Genomic DNA, 21,905 nt, shown 5'->3' with positions numbered 1-21,905 from the left:
TAAAACAGAACAATCCTCCTAACAATCAGTCCCTGAATGGTCAGACTTGTCCTTCTGTGGGAAACACAACTTAAACTTTAAAAACTGGACATGTTTTCAGTCTGTATTCTAATAATGAAGACAGCACAACAAAATTTTTTGCTTACTGGGAATGCACATAAGGACGAGATGGACACATCAGTTTAAAAAAAAGGCCACTGGGATACTTAGTATTTGTCAAGATGCAAAGCAATTTTAGAATTAACAAAAAAAAATACACATCTTACTTTAGGCCACACATGATACAATTTATGAATTCTCAAACTAAAGATGAAAATTTCAGTCCACATTAAACATTTTTAAGCCTGATTTCTAATATTTTGTTAAAAACAAATCAAACTAAAATAACCCACAGGTCAGAATTAGCTGTTAACACAGTGGGGAAACACAGGTAAGCCCTCCAGGGGCCCCTTGCCCCAGGTAACAGACAAGGAGTTAGATTTTACAATAAAATCCACATATACTTAGGCTCTTTTATACTAATACATAATTAAAATGGAGACCAACAAGTTCCTAAAGCATAAAAGCGTGATTTTAAGAAAATATCACATTTTGAGTTATAGTATACATATCACATTTTCCCCTGTAATTTTCACTTTAACAGTGATAGTCTTAGCAGCAAAATTTGCTGGGAATGTTAGAAAAAAAGAAAGCCACACATATCCACTAATTTAAAAATATATAAACTATTTTTATGGGAAGGGCAGCTAAAAGGTAATCCAATCATGATCTTTTCATGCCATTTTTTGGTAAACATTCCACTACACATGCAGAGGCTAACAAAACACTGCATCAACACTGAAGCATTCCTACAGATGCCTGGGGTTTCCGATGCCAAGCTGGTACCTGAGGGCATGTGTGGCTACGCTGCAATGTGCTCGAATTTGTTCCCCTTATTTCCTCTTCCTTTTCAAAAGCTGGATAAACCTGATGTGAATTGGGCACAACCACATGCTTACCATAAATCATCTGTAACAAAAACTCACAAACATTCTGTAACAAAAACTCACAAACGCTCTCAATTCTAAAAAGTAAATATGAAAATAATTGTCACTTCCTCCCTAGGTCGCACGGTATAGCTACAAGTTTGACCACGTCCCGCAACAGCGCAAGCACACCTCTCTCTGCACATATTTACACTGGGCCAAATTCTCACTGGAATCAAAAAACTGAAAGTGTAACAAGAATCTCACGAGAAATGCTGGCCCAAATATCACACCCCATGTACTTAAGAGTTAACCATATTTGACCATAAAACTGACCCCCATTTTACACCCAAAGACTATAGTTTTAAAAAAGCAATTGTACCATCCACAATGATTCTGACTGCTCTTTTCTAAGTCAGAACACGTCACGCACTGAAGGTCAGAATATGCAAGTGTGAGCCCTTGGGCCCCGAACCTGAGCCTTTAAGTAAGATAAGCTAGTTACCAGTTTTAGATGATCCGTGAGAAATGAAAGTAGACATTTAAACATGAAATTCTGCATCTGACTCATGTGCCCAGAGTCTTCAAAGAATATGCTAGTGAGTTACCTGACAGCTCTGGAGAAGTGACAGGGATACCCTTGTGCATCACCACGGCTCCCTTCCAAATGGACATAGCGAATATCTTATTTGTAAAAACGTAAATGGATATTGCAGATATCAAATGTATAATATACTGCTGTCTAAAGTTAAAGGCAACATTCACACACTCAATTTTCTCTTCCATCACCTTATTACACGTTTCCTAGTGTACTCACATGGCTCGTGTGTAATCAAAGTTCCTATGTACTTCACCTAACAGGCAGCTTTTATATCCACAGGGGCCACCATGGTACAAAGGACTATAAGCATCATTATCTTCCTTTTCTAATATGCTTTCACTTCGACTTAACTTTCTTTTCATAAGGGTTTATTGTCCATGGTCTAAAAATGGTAAGCTACCAAATTTGTGCTTTTAAAACTCACTCCTGGCAAGCCCCCCTCTATCTTAACGTTATCTTTAGGGGGATAAAGAAGTAACAGCACCTCATGAATAAAACTACAAACCCAAATCTACAAAACTAAGCAACTCCTCAACAAGCTATTCACTTCCTTTTAAAATGAAAAAGCAGGTCCTGAATTACAGTAAAAGCAGCCCACAGGGGGAAAGGCCAACGTCTGGAACAACAGACTCGTGACTCGATTGCTGACTGTGAACATCTCCTACTCGTATTTCAGCTTAAACATAAACCCTAACAAAGCCACACACACACATCTCTGTCACAGCACGGCAGCAGGTTCGTTTGGTTGAGTGCTCGTCTCGCAATCAGTCAAGCCCACAGGAGGGCAAGACCCATCCAGGCCAGTGTCTTTCTGGACAGGGCTTGAACGTGGCCAGCGGAACGCGTCGCCCGCGGCGGCAACACACTGGAACACCCCTGGGTCGGAAGAGCCTTTGGGAAAGCTAATCGATACCCTGATTTCAGTCCTTTAAGAAATCACTTATGGTTAGTTTAATAAACAAATGAACATTTAAAAAGCCTTCCAAAAATTTCATTGAAATGTATTTTACACATTAGACAGTTCTTAAGAAGGGAGAATACAGTTTCTTGACACTTAATATTTAAAGGTTTTATTGGCCATATTCTTCCTCACAAAAGTTTTAAGTTATCTATAAGTTCTTAGAATGTCAAAGAAGACAAGAAAAACTGACTGAGTTTAAGGGGCGGCGGGGGAGCAGCAACTTGGCAACAATTCCTCAGCTGACGTCACGTGTTCAGGCATCTTTTTTCTCCAGTAAAATTTTGTGCAACTCATCTGCATCCTCGCTAGTTTTTACCCGAATTAACATGGTAACTGGGGTAGTGGCATTCTTCTCATCAACAGGTGGGTTTGGAACACAGACAATAAGGACGTTATTTTTCCCTGTTCGGGTACATGGCATATTGGGTGGAATCAGAACATTCAGCAATATGTTGCCTGCATTTAAACAAAGGAAAAAAATACATCAAAGTTATATGAACTCTAGCTCCGTGAAAGGAGTCTACACTACGCTAAACACTAAATATTGAAGCAACTTACGCTTAATGGATCTAAAATTGGGAGCCACCAGGAATATCACAAAATCAGGCACTGTTCCCCAACAGACGCCAGCAGTGTCCCTGATGGAGGACTGTGAGACCTCTGCCCTTCTTGCCCTCACACGGCCCCCTCAGAACCGCCAGCCCTCTGACCACTGTATGTTCTTGCACGGAGGAGAGAACACATTGGCGCAACCACACGAACACCGAACCTCTGTCACAGAGGCAAGCATGGCTCACTGGGAAAGTAACTTTACTGTGATAGTATTACAAACCAGTCAAGCCCACGGGGAAAAAAAACATCTCCCAGCAGCTTCCTTCTGCAACCCAGCCTGCTGCAGTCCACCACTACTGACCACGTCACCTTAGGCCTGCCCGTCCTCACCCTCCGGCCACTAGTCTCCTTTCACTGGACTGTCTTAAGGGCAAAACGGGGCGTGGGGTCGGGGCTGGGCAGCAACACCTTAGTGATTACTTGCTATACAAAAAAGGATTCCTTTAGGCTGGTCTGATGGTGGTGAGTTATGAGAACTTACTCACATTAGTGTCACCAAAGTTGGTATACAATCCCCCACTGCTAAATTTGGCCAATAAAAAATAAAAAAAGATTCCTTTAAATGGTTAATTCCCCTTGGGCATTTGTTAAACCATCCAATTAATCTATCGCTTCTTGGTCACATTTTTATTACAAAAGAAAATGAAAAAGATTTTGTTATAGCTTTTAACACATCTACATTTTCTTACAAATTATTCCTGGTACTCGAAACTAAATCTATAATCAGTAAATATAAGATGAATCTGGCCTGAATGATCTCGGTTCCATTCCAAAATACACATTAATAAACTTGAAAATCTCAATGCCTGAGTCAGCAAGATAATCACATCGTATACAAAGCCTTTATGATCACTTTGTGCCACTTGAAAACAGGGTACCCACCTAAATTGGTGTCTGCCCGTACCAAAAGCTGTGTCTTCTGGTTTGCTGTAGGTTTCAAATGCAGAGTACCCACACCTTTCTCTTTAAATTCATTGTCTTTCTTGTAAAATAGTTTACACCTATGGCAAAAAATAATAGGGATGATGAGGCATTCAATGACAAAGCAAGTCACACAGTTTCCTAACTACTCTCATACTTGTGTAGAAAATTTGCATTAAATGAGAACACAGGAAGCTTCAGGACAAATCTTTTATTGATCCAAATTGACTGGGTCTGGGCAAAAACAAGAATAAGAAAATCTGCTTAGACATTCTAGAATCCCTTCCCATTTTTTCAAATTAAACCGTTGGCTCTATGAAACTTTTTATAACGCTTTCTGAAACAGTGTATTCTTGAGTCAAAAATGACAGCTGAAAATCTCTCCTTCCCTGCTCTGCTCCTGTGCCCTGAGCTTAAGGAGCCGACCTGGTCCTCTACGGATAGAACAAATACAGGGTAAACACTGTCCCGCACCTCCCCCACCTCAATGTTTTCCCTATTTCTTATTTTAAAAATTCTCCTAAAGGCTCCTTCAATTTTTGATTGCCCAAGATGTTGAAATAAATTTGGAAAACATTCTTAGGCAGGGCCTAACTAAAGCTAAAGTAATTAAATATCTTCCCAGCCTCCATGCCATACAATCTTAGGTTATTAATAATGCAAAACCACTGTCTGCCCATCTGATTTATTCTAACTAGAAAAAAACTCATCAAGTCAGAGTCACTCCTTTATATCACCTAAGTCATTCAATTTAAAAACAAGCAAAAGGAATTGTTGGCCTCTTTTATTTATTTATTTTTCTGAGATGGAGTCTCGGTCACCTGGGCTAGAGTGCGGTGGCATCAGCCTAGCTCACAGCAACCTCAAACTCCTGGGCTCAAGTGATCTCCTGCCTCAGTCTCCCAAGTAGCTGGGACTACAGGCATGTACCATCATGCCTGGCTCATTTTTTATTTTTAGTAGAGACAGGGTCTCGCTCTTGCTCAGGCTGGTCTCAAACTCCTGAGCTCAAGTGATCCTCCCACCTCAGCCTCGCAGAGTGCTAGGATTACAGGCATGAGCCACCGCGCCCGGCCTGTTGGCCTCTTTGAAAAGTTCTCAAAAAATAAAATAGCACCTGGGAATACCACAGGATGTAGTAACTTGTTATATTCAAAACTGCTGACTCATTATTCTGAATGAAATTTTTATATTAAAAAAATCTTGAAAGCTTCTGAAATGGCACAGATGTTTTTCACTAAATATCTTTGTAAAATGTAATCTCCTTTAATAGAGACGAAGATAATTCAAGTTTTCCTTTGCCTTTTCTTCTGAAAGCAGCAGTTCTCATTTAAAAACCAATACAGAACAAAAGCCAAAACAAAAGCTCTCATTTTTATACATCCTTAGCAGGAAGGGATGGTTACTATGTATAACTTCTTGGTTGTGAGAAAATCTAGAAAGGCCAACCAGGTCTCCAGGAAGGGATCAGAGATGCTCCCAGATTAAGAGAAGTAAAACAAAACCTGAAATCAGCAACTAAGAGCTTTTCTTTGTGAGGGAAGGATGAGGGAAGAGAAGGAGGGAGAAAAAGAAAGGAAGAGAACTGTAAGATGAGGTCAGAAAAATCACAGAAAAGCCTGTCTCTAAAGCACTTTAAAAAAGCTAAAATCACAGAAAAGACTAAGATATACCCAGCAGGAATTTCTAGAATTGGGTTTTAAATAAGCAGGCCAAGACTTCTTCCTGTTCCATTTCAGAGCAGGCACAGCTTGACCCCAGGACTGGATGCTCAAGTAAAGTTCCATGAGGACAATGTTAACCCCACAGTCTCCAGGCCAGAAGCATCCATTTCAGGGATTATTACTTACTTTTTGGAGTAAAAAGCATCTTCTTCTTTTACTTCAGTAACTTCTACTTTGGGTGGTTCCTCATTCTCTTCATCATCTCCACCTTGTACAAAAATGACACCAACTCAGTAAGACTCAAATCAAGAGCTTGAAAAAGTGATCGAAGTTTGTTACCTACCATCCTAAACCTCAACTTCAACATTCCACGTAAGTGGATACAGAGACTGAAAATGCATACCTGATTTTGGTAAGTGGAGAGGAATACCTGCTGGATTTTAATTATTTTGTGAAAAATAAATTTTTGATGGGAACTTATTTCTCAATTCTAAAATAACTTCCAATTTATAGAAAGCCTTAGAATGAAAAATTATCCTCGCTTATGACATTTACAGAAAAATAATCATTCAACACTCAATTATTTATATTCAGATTACCTACTGGAAAATTAAACCTCAGAAGGGCTTCTAATACCTTTATCCCCAAATGTTCCTGTGACCATATCCACAACATCTCAAGGAATAACCGGTATCAGCAATGCCCAAAGATGGGAAAAAATAAATGTTTTTTACAAGGCAAGCTGTTAGAGAAATCATCCCAAAGTCACGTGTAAATAACTTAAGCTTTGTTATGAATTGCCACATGGCTCAACCACTCTGAAACCAAAGGTACCCCACCGACCCTCCCCCTCTGCAGTGCCCAAACACTACGGGGAGATCTAGGACACTATTTAAATGCAAATATAGGCCGGGGTGGGGGGGCGGCGCGGTGGCTCACGCCTGTAATCCTAGCACTCTGGGAGGCTGAGGCAGGAGGATCGCTCAAGGTCAGGAGTTTGAGACCAGCCTGAGCAAGAGCGAGACCCTGTCTCTACTAAAAATAGAAAGAAATTATCTGGCCAACTAAAATATATATAGAAAAAAATTAGCCGGGCATGGTGGCGCATGCCTGTAGTCCCAGCTACTCGGGAGGCTGAGGCAGGAGGATTGCTTGAGCCAAGGAGTTTGAGGTTGCTGTGAGCTAAGCTGATGCCACGGCACTCACTCTAGCCCAGGCAACAAAGCGAGACTCTGTCACAAAAAAATAAATAAATAAATAAAATAAAAAAATAAATGCAAATATAAGGGATCCTCTTATAGAGAAAGCAACATAAAACTCACTGAAAAGCACTTATGATAACAAAAACAATTCTGGTGTTCAATCAATTAGGTCACATTTAAATTGTAAGATGGTACCCTATTCAGGCCAATGTGCCCTAGAATGTCCTCAGGAGTTTTTAAAAAATGAAGCTCCCAGGATTCCTGAGTTAGGCTCTCCAGGGTGGGCCCCAGACATTGGTTATTTTAACAAGCTCCCAAGTCTTTCTGATACATGAAATGTGGTAACCTTGAGATAAATAATAGGTGTTTATTGAGAGGCATATCCTGCATCCATTGGGGCTCAACTGAAACGCAATGTCACTGTGTCCTGTGACAGCCTTAGGATCATGAAAGACTCCATTTGTCTAATCTAGGGGGGGCAGAAAAGAAATAAAAGGGGATACTCTTATCCTACCCTTTGCCCCTGAGGGCCCCAGGCTGAGGACAGACTTGAAGGCGGGCCCAGACAGAGCAGTAAGGGAAGTCTAGCTCCAGGTAGAAAAACAGAATATTTCAGCGGCCAATTGACAAACTGCAGTTTTCTTTCCTGAGGATCAATATGGTAATTCTTCTTGAGCAGTGCACTTTGAACTGCTTATAAGTAGGTGTCCTTACAGACATCATTTGCTCACACCGCCACGTGGTGAAGAGGCATTATGACTTTACCCCACTTCCTAGTGCCAAGAAAAAAGGCAGTGGGGGGCTGGGACTGAGGCCCAGATGTTTTGCCTGGCCTGGGGCACTGACATGTCACTCAAGACACCACTGCTGTCCTCCTGGAAAGGTGGTACATCAGACCCATAGGGGAAAGAAACATTGTTCCTTATGCTATGAAGTCTTTTAAATTTATAGTCAAATATTGTTTGGCCACATGACTTTATTCATAACCAAATCCCCTAAATATAAATCAATTCAGCGGACATTCCTAAAACACAATTTTCAAAAAAATTTTTATTATTATTTTTTAGACAGAGTCTCACTGTCACCCAGGCTGGAGTGCAGTGGTGTCATCATAGCTCACTGCAGTCTCGAACTCTTGGACTCAAGTGACCCTCCTGCCTCAGCCTCCTGAGTAGCTGGGACTATAGGCATGTGCCACCATGCCCAGCTAACTTTTTTTTTTTTTTTTTTTTTTTTTAAGAGATGGGGTCTTCCTATCTTGCCCAGGCTGGTCTTGAACTCTACCCATCAAGCAATCGTCCTGCCTAGGCCTCCCAGAGTGCTAGGACTAAAGGCGTGGGCCCACTACCACTGCCCCACCCGATCTCAAAAAATGTTTTTAATTTGCTATTTTTAATGTACCAAAGCCATGTGTTTGATACTTTAAAAAAAAAAAATGTAAGATGTTTCTATAGTCTTCATTTTATGTTTAATATTCTTAATTCTTATAACAACCTTACAAAATAGGTCTTATTCCATTTTAAGAATAAGGAAACTGAGACTCAAAGAAGCTAATCAGCTTCACCCTGGATCACACACTGAGGGAATGATGGGGTCACAACGTGAATCAAGACTCACCCAAAATCAAGTCTAGCTTTCTCCACTACACCCAAAACTCACACAAATCTACAACAGTATTTACCTTTGCATTCATTACCGCCACCTTCTGCTTGGCTCTCCAGTGTTTTAGTGGACAATGGTGAAGAAACTGGTTTACTCTGGGTAGTATCTTTGCCAAATAAACTGGAGTTTCCAGAGGAAAATGAAAATCCAGCCAGGGGGCCAGAGCTTAGTGAGCCCAAAACAGAGCTATCAATTTTCTTGCCAAAATTAAACGAGGCACTTGTTGCTCCTAGTGATGGGTCCATTTTCTTTTCAGACACAACCTCAGTCTCCTTTTCAGATGTATCTTCAGTTTTGTTGCCGGGGAACAAAAATGCTGACTCTTGCTGTAATTTTGTTGAGCCAAATAGGGAAGGAGACTGTGTTTCAACCGATGTCTTGTTAGTTTCACTTTGAGAATCATTATCAACACTGTTTCCGTGTTGCTGTTCAATGTTTGCTAAGTATTTCTCATAGTCTTTAAAGATGGGTGTCAGGTCACAGAGTGGGTTTGCATTCACGTGCTTCACTATCCAGTCCCGGACAGAGCAGTTCAAGGCAGCCAACTGCTTGTTATAGGTGTTACTGGCATAGGCTTTGCTGGAAGCAAGGCCAGAGCAGGAAGGCTGCTGACTGTCACCATTAGTTTTGGGATTTGAAATCTTTTTATCAACCAAGGTGGTAGGGCCATTTGCAGCAATAGAACCTATAGGAAATTAAAGATTGAAGAAGTTATCTATAGAAGTTGATTTGATTAAACTGTCTAGATTTTTATACCACCGTCTTCCTATTTTCTGCTTTTACTGTATCCTATTTTTTGACAGCTCAAGAAGTATGTGTTCAAGAAATAATCTTTTCCTTCAAAAAGATGACTATTTCAAACAGAACTGTCAGAGTATTAGGTTAAACATAAGACTTAATACCCAAAGTTGCTGGGATGAACAGTATCAAAGTACAGTCAACCCTCCCTAACTGCAGGTTCACCTGTGGATTCAATCAGCTGTGGATCTAAAACACAGTGTTGGTAGGACACAGAACCAGGGATACAGAATGCTGACTTCTCCTATCTGGGTGTTCTGCTGGGCCAACCGCAGGAACTGGGCATTGGAAAGGATCCCGGAACCAGTTCCCGAGGATACCAAGAGACAACTATAATTAAAACCTTAACAGAAAATGCTAACACTCTGCCGAATTAAAATTCAATAATATACTCTTTCAGAATAATGAGCTAAATGCAATCCAACCAGTCAGGATCATTTCCAAGATTTTAATCCATGATCCTATTCTCTGTTGCTAATTCCAAGAGCTTCTGACTAACTCCCGCAATCCAGGATCGGGCAATCAACACATCCTGTGCCAAAACAAAGCTAGCCTAGAAGGCCCATGACCAGGGACAATGTCATCTGAGTCCCCAGCAGGCATTTTTGTGTAAGGCACACAGAAAGCCCTTGGTACACGCGTAACGAATGAGTGGGCAGGAAGAGAAGCCTTCACAGAGGGTCTACCCAGTGCTTCCTCTTCTCCTTTGACTTTCAGGTCAATTCTGAGGGTCATTCTCTTTTACAGTTGAAGATTCTGAGGCTTAGAGGGTAAGGAAATTTCACCGCTGTCACACAACTGATAACTGGCAGAGCTGAGAACAAAGCCCAGGTCTCTTTCAGTTCAAAATCCTGTGCTCTACTCACTCTGGGACAGCCAACACCCCCTCAAGTTCACCCTTTTCATTATTACCTGTTCTTGCTCACACAGTCCCAGGACTCAGGGTAAGTTCAAGAAAAACCTCTTTGCAAAGTTATTTTTCATAGATTATACTTAAATAGATGTGACTGGGAGAGGGGAACCTACTTACCAAAGGCTGCCTGGGTCTCTGTTGCCACTCTTGCACTGGTGAAGGGAGAGGTGACAGTTGTGCTGTTTCCATTTGACAGTCCTTCTAGAGGCTTCCCTCCAGTGCTACTACCAAATGCAGAAAACCCTCCTCCTCCAGAAGGTACAACCAAACCTTTAAATCCTTTAAAGGCTCCTCCACTATCAGACTGAAATATGAAGAAAGATTATACATTAGGCAAGTATACTTTCTGTCACCAAATAAGCAAGCAAGCGACAGTATCATTTTGGCTAAATAGTACCCAGATTCCGAATGCAATTAGCATTTTAGAAACTGCTGGCACAAGCAGAAATAGAAAGTGAGATAGAAAGACATTGTTCATGACAATAGCTCTACAACCCAAAACTGCCTTCCTGAAATAGCAAGGATAGTCGTAATTTACGGCAAATGTATTTTAAAAAATATACTATGTGTATTTAGGACATAAAAGGTAACAAAGACTAATGTAATAAATTTATGTACCCACCACTGAGTCTCAGAATAACTGAAAACATTCTCAATAACTAAACTCCAGTCAAAGACCATTTGCATAAAGAAGTTGCAGAAATATCAAGTTAGGTTAACTAAAAATACTTTACCCACTTACCTAATTTCCTAAGAACTTCTGTAGCTTTCAGCCTATAGAAACTTAAGATGATCAAGTCTCAAATCTAGATCTTCCAAGAGAGTTCATAAATCTGAAGTTTCCACATAAATGGGTTATAACCATGACCTCACCAAAAAATTACTTAAATTGGAACTTCTTCATTTCCTAAATGAGCCAGTTAGCCTAAAAATTATTGTATCTTTTTCCACAGAAGTTTCAATCACATCTACAGAAAATTTCAGATGTTTACTGACCACTTACACAGCTTAGATTCTGATGCTCTAAATGATTTTTCATCATTCAGTATCCAAAATACACCAAACTGATAGCTATCATTTTAAAACAATGATTCATGCACAAGCTGTAAAGCTGCCAGTGGCTCTTCAGCCACATGCTATTTACAGGTATTTTAGAAATTGCTGACAGTAAATTGGCTCTAGAATCATAACAAAAGTCAAGAACCACTAGTTAAAAACTAAAAAAGGGCTGGGTGCAGTGGCTCACGCCTGTAATCCTAGCACTCTGGGAGGCCGAGGCGGGCGGATCATTTGAGCTCAGGAGTTCGAGACCAGCCTAAGCAAGAGCGAGACCCTGTCTCTACTAAAAATAGAAAGAAATTATATGGACAGCTAAAAGTATATATAGAAAAAAAATTAGCCGGGCATGGTGGTGCATGCCTGTAGTCCCAGCTACTTGGGAGGCTGAGGCAGTAGGATTGCTTGAGCCCAGGAGTTTGAGGTTGCTGTGAGCGAGGCTGATGCCACGGCACTCACTCTAGCCCAGACAACAGAGTGAGACTCCGTCTCAAAAATAAAACAAAAACAAAACAAAAAACAGACAAACAACAAAACAAAATAAACAAAAAAAAAAAAACACCAAAAAAACCTAAAAAAGACATTCAGAAAAATGACAGTAAAAGTTGAATGATAAGATACCCATTTCGGCTCCACAGGTCGTCCCCTTGTCCCATGTATCTTCTTAGGGAAAGAGCCATCCAACAACAGCTCAACCTCTATATCCACCAACTACTCACCAGTCTTATGGCGATAATGAAATTAGACCAGAAAAAAAATTGGAATTAAAAAAAAAATGATGTTCAAGAGATCCATTGCACAACATAACTATAGTTAATAACAACGTATTGTATACTTGAGAATTGCTGAGAGATTTTTAAGTGTTCTCACCACAAAAAAGTGAGGCAATGCATATGTTAATTAGCTCAATTTAGCCACAATGTATACAGATTTCAAAACATCACACTGTACTCCATAAACAGACAATTTTTGTTAATTAAAACATAAGTAAAAATCTTTAAGCAAAATATAAATAAATTAATTAATTTAAAAACAGAAATCCTAATCTCTAGAGTTGGTTCTCAGATATCCTTTCTTGGCAGTGCACCCCGAGTTAACGTGACGTTCTACATGAAAGAGCTCTTACAGCTCCAGGAAATAATGTCACTCTAAAGCATGCAATGGAACAAAGAATGTGCATTTATTACATTAGCCATTACATTCTAAATAACGTCTAGGTGACTACAGGGAACCACTTGAGAATTAATTTGCTATATGACTGTGTATCTCTGCCTTGAATTACACACATGTACATATCTCCTAGGAAAATTGTAAATACATTTTATTTTTGTAATTGGAATTGTTTTCCTATAAATATATACCATAATTTATAAGACGCTCTGAGCAACGAGTTTGTTATAGCAACTCTAGTAGTAAATTTCTAACTGTGATTGCCTCCCCAATTCCCCACCTATCTGCTCCCTTCCTTATATATTTTCAAACTTAAATCTGAAATCCAAAATGCTCCAATGAGCATTTCCTTTGAGTGCCATATCAGCACTCAAAAAGCTTCAGATTTTGGAGTACTTTGGATTTTCAGATTAGGTATACTCAACCTGTGTTAAGAATATATTTCACCCTTAATAAAATAAAATTGAACACTGCAGAATGTGTGGTTGAGTGGTTTCTTCCAAAGCTGCCACCCAGTATGTTCAAAGTGGCTTCTCCTGCCTGACTACAGACGTTTAGGCCACGAAGATCACACTTTATGGGTCTGGAATGTATCTGAGGGCTGAGGACCACACTGGGGACGAGTTCTTAAATGTTGAGTGATCCCTAAATACTGGCTGCATGATTTCCACTCAAGAGTTACAACTCATCTTTTATCTTTTTGAGCATAGGAATGAAACATCTTAATATACTATACTGTCACACTAGAAAGAAAACTGACACATGAAATGCTTCTAGCATGGTGAAAGCACTCCCCCACCCAGGCCTTGATCCCAGGGAGCAGGTAAGATTGTGAGTAAGTTTCTCCATCTGATACCACTTCTCCTATCTTTTATATCGCTATATTTGTTTTTCCTCTTCATATTGTCACTCAACTTGAATTTTTTAATATTTATCTTATTTCCTCATCTGGATAAGCTCCCTTTATTAAGGTACAGACTTCATTATTATTTTTTTCTATCTCCCATGACCTGCACTAAGAAGTAAGCCATTTTAAAAAAGCATTTTTTGATGTGATTGCTCCCAGAGGTGGCCAACTCAGAAATCAAATTAGTATTTAATACCAGAAGCTGTAAGAAAGAGTGCTCACTCACTTCAAATCCAACATTTCTACGCTTTGCTTTCTTTATGGCTCTATTCTTCAGGACTTCCTCACTGGCCACTGAGAATGTTCCCACCTGCAGAAGTGTACAAATTAAACAGCAGTAAGATAGGGCCCAAAAGGAGATAAAATGCTGAGCAAAAAAGCTACAACAAACTTATCTATATCTGGCTTTAAAATATTGTTAATACCGGTAATGTGAATTACAGAGAGGGAATGTTAAGAAAAAGTTTACGTCTATTCTCTCTTTTGTGTATTCCAATTCCAGTTAGGCAAATCATGAATCTTCTAGAATCTACAAATCCAGGCTTCAAAGCCCAATCCAGAGAGAGGAAGGTATGAACAAAAATTTTTTTTTTTTTTTTTTTTTGAGACAGAGTCTCACTCTGTTGCCTGGGCTAGAGCGCCGTGGCGTCAGCCTAGCTCACAGCAACCTCAAACTCCTGGGCTCAAGTGAGCCTCCTACCTCAGCCTCCCGAGTAGCTGGGACTACAGCCATGTGCCACCATGCCCGGCTAATTTTTTTTAGTATATATTTTTAGCTGTCCATATAATTTCTCTCTATTTTTAGTAGAGACGGGGTCTTGCTCTTGCTCAGGCTAGTCTCAAACTCCTGACCTTGAGCGATCCTCCTGCTTCAGCCTCCCAGAGTGCTAGGATTACAGGCGTGGGCCACCACGCCCGGCCAACAAAAAGTTTTGAAAAGACTAAGACCATTAAAACTTTGGTGCAAAAATATTCACGACCAATTCTTCAAATATTTCTGATATATATTCTAAGATATTAATAAAGTATGGAATAAAATCTCAGTTTTCTTTATGAAGTAAAAGCTATTATCTAAAAGCTGAAAGGTACCTTAAAGATCACGAATAGCTGACAGTGGAGCCTGTTCTGAAACCCAGGTACCTGAACTCAGTCTTACTACTGCGGCTTTCAGAATTAGATTTTGTATTTATTACACACACATTACTTTTAAGAAGAGTCCTGCCCAACTTGCCTATTGTACAAAAGGCCACTGAGGCACCTAAAACCCTAAGTCACTCCCCTGAAAAACCACTACCTTTCCACAATCCACTAAAAGTGCTATGTCCACAATCAGAAATTCACCGAAGAGAAGATCTTTGGCTTTACTTTAACCCTTCATTCTGGCCCATGTAGGGCCAGAATAAAATATTTCCTGGGCAAAAACTCTCATCTACAGGCCGGGTGTGGTGGCACACGCCTGTAATTCTAGCACTATGGGAGGCCGAGGCAGGAGGATCACTTGAGATCAAGAGTTTGAGACCAGCCTGAGCAAGAGTGAGACCCTGTCTCTACTAAAATAGAAAAAATTAGCCGGGCATGGTGGTACATCCCTGTAGTCTCAGCTACTTGGGAGGCTGAGGCAGGAGGATCGTTTGAGCCCAGGAGTTTGAGGTTGCTGTGAGCTAGGCTAACACCATGGCACTCTAGCCCAGGCAACAGAGTGAGATTCTGTCTCAAAAAAACAAAAACAAAAAAATTCTCATCTAGGCCGGGCGCGGTGGCTCACGCCTGTAATCCTAGCACTCTGGGAGGCCGAGGCGGGTGGATCGCTCGAGGTCAGGAGTTCGAGACCAGCCTGAGCAAGAGCGAGACCCCGTCTCTACTAAAAATAGAGAGAAATTATATGGACAACTAAAAATCTATACAGAAAAAATTAGCCGGGCATAGTGGCGCATGCCTGTAGTCCCAGCTACTCGGGAGGCTGAGGCAGTAGGATCACTTAAGCCCAGGAGTCTGAGGTTGCTGTGAGCTAGGCTGACGCCACGGCACTCACTCTAGCCTGGGCAACAGAGTGAGACTCTGTCTCAACAACAAAAAAAAAAAAAATTCTCATCTATAGTTATTTCAGATCATGTTAAACTTAACGGGATCCCTACATCCATAAACAGGACCATTCGGCTGCACTTGCCCCTAGTTAAATGTAATTAATTAAATGTAATCCTTCCACATTCATTTCATTACAATGTATTCAAATAGGAACTCTTTCATTCCTGAATATTTTAATGTCAAAGCAAATTGTTCTGTGATAGTCCAGATCTTACTATAGCACAGAATATAACTGTGCTGAACAGCCAAAAAAAAATCCATAATCAAAGACTTAGTTAAAAAGTATATTTGTGATTTCGGTTTCCCTAAACATATTACAGTACAAGTATGTGTAAAGGAAAAAAATATTAGTACTAGAAAGATTCAGAAAGAAGGAAGTTACCAGTCTAAGAATGAGCTTGGAAACACTTTTGCAGGTTCTTCATATTTTTTTTTTAACTTAGCGCTATGGTATTAACCCGAAAGGCTCATTTGGTTAAAGATTTCCTTAGCTAACTAACTGGTCTGGCAATATCAAACTGCTGGTAAGGCACTAGAAATACAGTTGTGTTCTATTCTTTAAAAGAGAAAAATAACATTTCCTCAGGGACGACCTGTTGCATTTTGCTGGCAAGGAAACTAGGCCAATCTAAATTCTGTTCCTATTAATGCAATTGTTAGGGGTCTCAGAGCCATTATAAAAATAGGAAATAAAGCAGGCCTCCAAAAAGCAGTCAAGTAAGGCATTACAGCAGACTGAGATGGTGATGTACCACTTTTCACCTTTGAGCACAGCCACTGTGGCAAGTTCATGACTAGCTCAATTTAACTCACCTTTTAGTCATGACTAAAATAACTTACTCAAATCCATGGATTTAGAATGCGGCAAGTATATGAAATTCAGGAGGAAGGTGCTTCCACAAAGGAGAGTATTTAAGGAGCAGGTGCTAGTAGAAAAGCACACCCAAAAGTACATAACAAACCTCTACACTAATGGGTTATACGGAACCATAATATCTCCCACTCAGGATGTTCTTAACAATGTTTTTTAATTCTATCACAAATCTTCGCGAGGAACCTCCAAAATGAATTTACATGTATTAATAGAAGAAGCAGAAACTTATTCTTAAGGAAACTACTTTTTACCTCTTCAGCTTCATCTTCTTGATCCCAGTTCCTATCTGTCAATTCCTTCTCAGCAATTCTTTTGGCCATTTCTTTGAACCTAAGTTATAGAAAATAGAAGTAAAAAGTTTATTTTTCTATACCACGATATAACTCTATTAATAATTTTAAAAGTTCCCTTTAGCACGAAATGAGATAAAAAGGTTTCTGATGCCAGTAGAAGCTGCTTTAATGAGAACTTTACGATGGCGTTGTTAGGCTTCCAGTGTTACAAATCCAATAAAAGATTATTTAAGGAGACAGTTGACGACTCCTAAGGAACACTAGTACTCTTTCTAAACACTAAGCTAAGTCCACTAGGAAAAATTAAAACGAAATATCAACTGAGTTTTTTAAAATCTAGAATGCTAAGTACCTTATATACAATCAAAATGTCCTTAACTAACTTATTCTATGCAAATTACACTTCCAGTCTTGCCATAAGCAAAACTATTTTATTTTTTATTTTTACTTATTTATTTTTTGAGACAGTCTCGCTCTACTGCCTTGCCTAGAGTGCTGTGGTGTCAGCCTAGTTCACAGCAACTGCAAACTCCTGGGCTCAAGTGATCGTTCTGCTTCCCCAGAAGCTGGGACTACAAGGTGCACGCCACCACACCCAGCTAACTTCTATTTTTAGTAGAGACGGGGGTCTCACTCTTGCCTAGGCTGGTCTCGAACTCCTGACCTCAAGCGATCCTCCTGTCTCGGACTCCTAGAGTAGTAAGATTACAGCTGTGAGCCACCACGCCCAGCCTAGCGAAACTATTTTAATATTGAAAAGTCTCTTAAAGATGATTCATTAAAGAAGTTTATCCTTAGGTAAGAATTTTAATAAGACAATGGAACTATTAATACCTTCACAACGTGAGTACTTTTCTTCAGGATACAGCTGATACAAATACATGTTTCCCAAGATGGAACATTTAGTTGTCCCAGATTGCATACTGCTAAGAAACCATTAAACATGGATGTGTTAACATTCTGAGACCTTACAACCCTTCAAAAATAAACCATCAGCTTAACTGTTCTAATACCATAGCATTAGGGGACAGGGTAGGAGTTGAGGGACTGACAGCATTACCTCTGTACTTGATTTAAGCACCTATCCAAACAGGATGCTTGTGTGCATACCTTAAAATTTGTAATTTGTTTTCTGATCCTAATGTCATATCCTTTGCTATTGAAACAACAATAAACAAAAAAAACTAGAACCAACTGAGAACTCCACTGTATTGTGCTGCCTTCTCTGCTAACTCACCTACTGGATAATAAAAAAAAAAAAAAAAACACCTTTCCATTTCCTCTGCTACCTGTCTCACCCAGGAACTTATCAACCAGCTTTGGGCACCTGCCAGGGCTTGTTAAATATGCCTGGACTACTTCCTGATAAGTCTTTCCCCCATCTCATTTGCCCTCAACACCACAACCCACAAGAGTAAGGTTTCTAGAACTTCATGGTCATTAAGACACAAACTTACATATCACCCACTGCTCTCTTTTATTTATTTTGGCATTCTAAAGTCCTCCAAAATCTGATGCCCTGTATGGCAATTACATAGGGACTTTCAGCTTTTAATACATTCTAATAATCTGTAAAATTTCTTCTGTAAGTATGTACTTTTTCTGATTATAGAATAAATGATTTTAAAGTCCAAGATTCTAAAATATAAAGTATGAGATTTAATAAATACATTTCCATTGCCTGGAAAGCCACTCTTTTTAATACCTCCCCAAAAATCCTTGGTCAAGTTTTGCTATTAATTTTTGTTATACAAACAAAAACAAATACAGAAATAGATATAACTTCTTATTAAACTGCTCAGAGGCAAGGTCTCTGTGTGTATTCTCCTAGCAATTTTCATATTCATTAAATAATATCTCCACCAGAGGGTAGAAGAGGTGAGAAGATGGACTGGATATATTTGCCACTTAAGATTAACTGTGGGGAGGGGAAAAAAAAGGTAGAACTGAATGTGCAAAAACTGTAATAAAATTTTAACATCTAACTCACACTCACAACTGAAGAGATAACTGGCCTAGTAAAATAATCTAAATTAATTATGCTTCCATTTCCTAACATTTATCAAAACCATATATAATCGAAAGGCAGGGACCTCTGTTTTGTGTACGATATACTCCAAATGCCCCAAACTTGCCCAGTTCATCATTGGTGTTCTGTTGTCGAACCAGTGACCTGGAGTACTGCATACAGTATTTGAGAAAATATTGCAAGATGCTGGCATCCCAGTTTTGCCACCTTCTAGCCGTGAGAACTTGGGCAAGTTATTTAATTTCTGTGCCTCAGTTTCTTCACCTGTGGAACAGGGAGTGTTATGAAAATTAAATGAAGTAAACAAAAAGCTTAGTTTATAACAGTGCCTGTAACAGAGGAAGGGCTCGATAAATATAAATTAAAAAAAAAAAACAAGTTTTGTTAGATGCAACAGCTATAAAACACGATTTTCGGCTGGGCGCGGTGGCTCACGCCTGTAACCCTAACACTCTGGGAGGCTGAGGCAGGAGGATCGCTTGAGGTCAGGAGTTCGAGACCAGCCCGAGCAAAAGTGAGACCCCATTTCTACTGTAACTAGAAAAATTAGCCAGGCGTGGTGGTGTGCACCTGTACTCCCAGCTACCAGGAAGGACGAGGCAGAAGGATCGCTTTAGCCTAGGAGTTTGCGGTTGGCGTAAGCGAGGCTGAGGTCCTGGCACTCTACCCGGGGCGACCTAGTGAGACACTGTCTCAAACCAAACCAAACCAAAAAACAAAACAAAACAAAACAACCCCCCCCAACAATTTTCCCTCCAGAACTTAAAAGTTGTAGCATAGAAAAAGAGTAATGTGAATGATAAGCCAGACTTTAAAAAATATTTTGCCAAATCCCTATTTTATTCGAAAGTATAAGATACTTGAGACAATAAATTTTCTTTTTATGCAAGAAGAGGAAAAAACAAAAACAAAAAATCTTTGTAAAGTACTTAGAACAAGGCCTGGCACCTAGAAAAACTAAAGGGCCAGCTAGACTTACTATGAAAATGAGTTTAAAAAACGTTTGCACTTGTGGGTAAAAAGGCACCAAGTTTTGACATGACTCCTAGGCATGAAGCAATTTGACAGGAAATTCAAAGTCTAGGTAATTGTAAAAGACATTATTTGTGCCTGAAATAGTTATGTGGTCTCTGCCACCTGGCGCAGCCCTGCCCTTGAAGTTGAACTTTAGCTAACATCAGCCTACTCCAAGATGAAAACGGATGTGGCTATACCTGATAGTGAAACGAAAGAGAACAAGGCGGGGCCGGCCACGGAGACCGAAACGCCACAGAAAACCCAGATTACCAAACTGCTTCTAAGCGGAACCGCGAAAAGGAGTGATCAATGAATGGCACGAGGACGCAGTAAGAAAGTGAAGCCAAGCCAAAGCGGTAAAGGACGGGGAGAAGAGAGAGGTGGGACCGCCATGGGGGAAAGGGGTGAGAGGAACCGCCAGGAGGTAAACCGGGAAGACCGCGCCAGAACATCCACCGCCCGCCCGGCCTCCTACCTCGGCCGAGGCCGCAGGGGCCCCGCGCCCGCCGCAGCACCGAGGCCGGCTCCGGGCCCGGCTTCACAAACAGCCCCGCCTGCGTCGCCGCTGTCATCCCGCCCCACCCTCCGCCTACCCGCTTCCCCGCCGCCCGCGTGCTCCCTCCCTGGGCCCGGCCGGCGCTCCCGACCCCCGGCTCCCCTCCGGAGGGTCCTGCACCTGGCCCCGCACCCCGACTCCCAGCCTTCCCGGCCCCGGGCTCTCCACCCCGGCTCCCGCCCCCGGCCCCTTCCCGTCCCGCGCTGGCCGCCGCCTCTCACCTCCCTGGCGACCGCCACAGTCCTCGCGGGGTCGTAAGCGCTGCGGCGAGCGGGGCCGAGGCCGCGGTGCTCGTGTTGGAGGCGGCTGCTGGTCGGCCGGCTGCGCGCGCTCGGTCGCTTCCGGCGCGCCGAGAGCCTGGAAGGACTTGATGCTCAGCAAGCCCGGAGTCTCAAACACCATATCCCCCGGGGGCTCGTCTCTGTGTTCGGCGGCGAGGTGGAGACCCGAGCGCTCAGCCCAAGACGGCAGGGACAACGGCGCTGAGCACGCCCCAGGCCGCCATTTTATAACTCGAATCTACCCGCAAAACGAATTCAGAAAAAAGGGAGGAAAGAAACGCCCGCGTTCAGTTACTGCGCAAGCGCGCGGAAGCTGTCGGCAGCAGCACCTTCTTCCGCTGGCCCCGGGACGCCAAGAGGCGCATGCGCCTAGCTCCTTGGAGGCCGGCGCCGGCTGGCGTGCACTCGTCCTACGCATGCGCCTAAGTGCGCACGCGCGAGCTGGTCTGCGTCTGGAAGCCGGCGCCCGCGGCTGCGGCTTTCGCGCTTTGCTCTCTTGGTGGCTGCTGTGGGTGCGGTTCGCGCGCGAGTTGTTGCTGAGGGGCCGGCGGGGCTGGGGTGTTTGAGGAGCTCGGGAGAGGATGGTCAGTCAGTGGGGCGTAACCGAGGCTCTCGGAGTTCCCGTGGGGGGCGAGGGGGTGCTGCAGAGCTGAGGAGAGACCGGCTGAGGAGAGACCGGCCGCGACTCCGGAAACAAGTGAGATGAGGTCGGGGTCACGTCGGTGGCCTCGCGCCACCGGGCTCCCTGGGGACGCACCCAGGTGGCCCTGCTGGCGTTACCCGGAGCTTGCCTGGCTGGTGATGGCTCTGGAAGGCCTGGGATGTCGGAGCTAGAAGGAACTGTATAGATCGCCCGCTGCAGCTGCTTCCTTCGTGGGTGGGAAAACGGACCCCTTCGTCATCCAGCAGTTTTATGTCTGTTTCCTGCGTTGGCTGCCGCGGAGGTGGAGTGACTTGCCCGGAATGACACGACTAGTTAGGGTCGACAAAGATGAAGTATGCAAAAGCGTTTTAACACCGTGGGACTGATAACGTGTCTTCCGTTTCATGACCTGTGTTTTTGTGCCCTTTGAATACTGCATTTTCTTTTTTTTTTTTTTTTTGAGACAGAGTCTCTCTCTGTTGCCCAGGCTAGAGTGAGTGCCGTGGCGTCAGCCTAGCTCACAGCAACCTCAAACTCCTGAGCTCAAGGGATCCTCCTTGTCTCAGCCTCCCGAGTAGTTGGGACTACAGGCATGCACCACCATGCCCGGCTAATTTTTTCTATATATATTTTTAGCTGTCCATATATAATTTCTTTCTATTTTTTAGTAGAGATGGGGTCTCGCTCTTGCTCAG

At 41.9% G+C, this 21,905-nt stretch overlaps 1 protein-coding gene across 2 annotated transcripts; it reads right to left on the bottom strand.

Annotated features, from left to right (window-relative positions):
* Positions 1 to 2,706: 2,706 nt before the first annotated feature.
* On the bottom strand, positions 2,707 to 20,839 carry NUP50 (nucleoporin 50). Of its 2 annotated transcripts, none has more exons than XM_069490257.1 (8): positions 20,508 to 20,839; positions 16,643 to 16,721; positions 13,659 to 13,742; positions 10,417 to 10,603; positions 8,608 to 9,273; positions 5,911 to 5,992; positions 4,022 to 4,140; positions 2,707 to 2,983 (listed from the first exon to the last, which is right to left on the bottom strand). In XM_069490257.1, the coding sequence occupies exons 2-8, from the start codon at positions 16,709 to 16,711 to the stop codon at positions 2,781 to 2,783; spliced, it is 1,410 nt and encodes a 469-aa protein (XP_069346358.1). In that variant the 5' UTR covers positions 16,712 to 16,721; positions 20,508 to 20,839; the 3' UTR covers positions 2,707 to 2,780. The 2 variants fall into 2 exon arrangements, with proteins under 2 accessions (XP_069346358.1, XP_069346359.1); XM_069490258.1 differs by lacking the exon at positions 20,508 to 20,839 and adding an exon at positions 17,519 to 17,603.
* Between the last annotated feature and the right edge of the window lie 1,066 nt (positions 20,840 to 21,905).

The sequence above is a fragment of the Eulemur rufifrons genome, chromosome 16, assembly GCF_041146395.1.
Source record: "Eulemur rufifrons isolate Redbay chromosome 16, OSU_ERuf_1, whole genome shotgun sequence".
NCBI lineage: Eukaryota > Metazoa > Chordata > Mammalia > Primates > Lemuridae > Eulemur > Eulemur rufifrons.
Note: the sequence above shows the minus strand (reverse complement) of the source record. Positions and strands in the feature narration are given on the sequence as shown.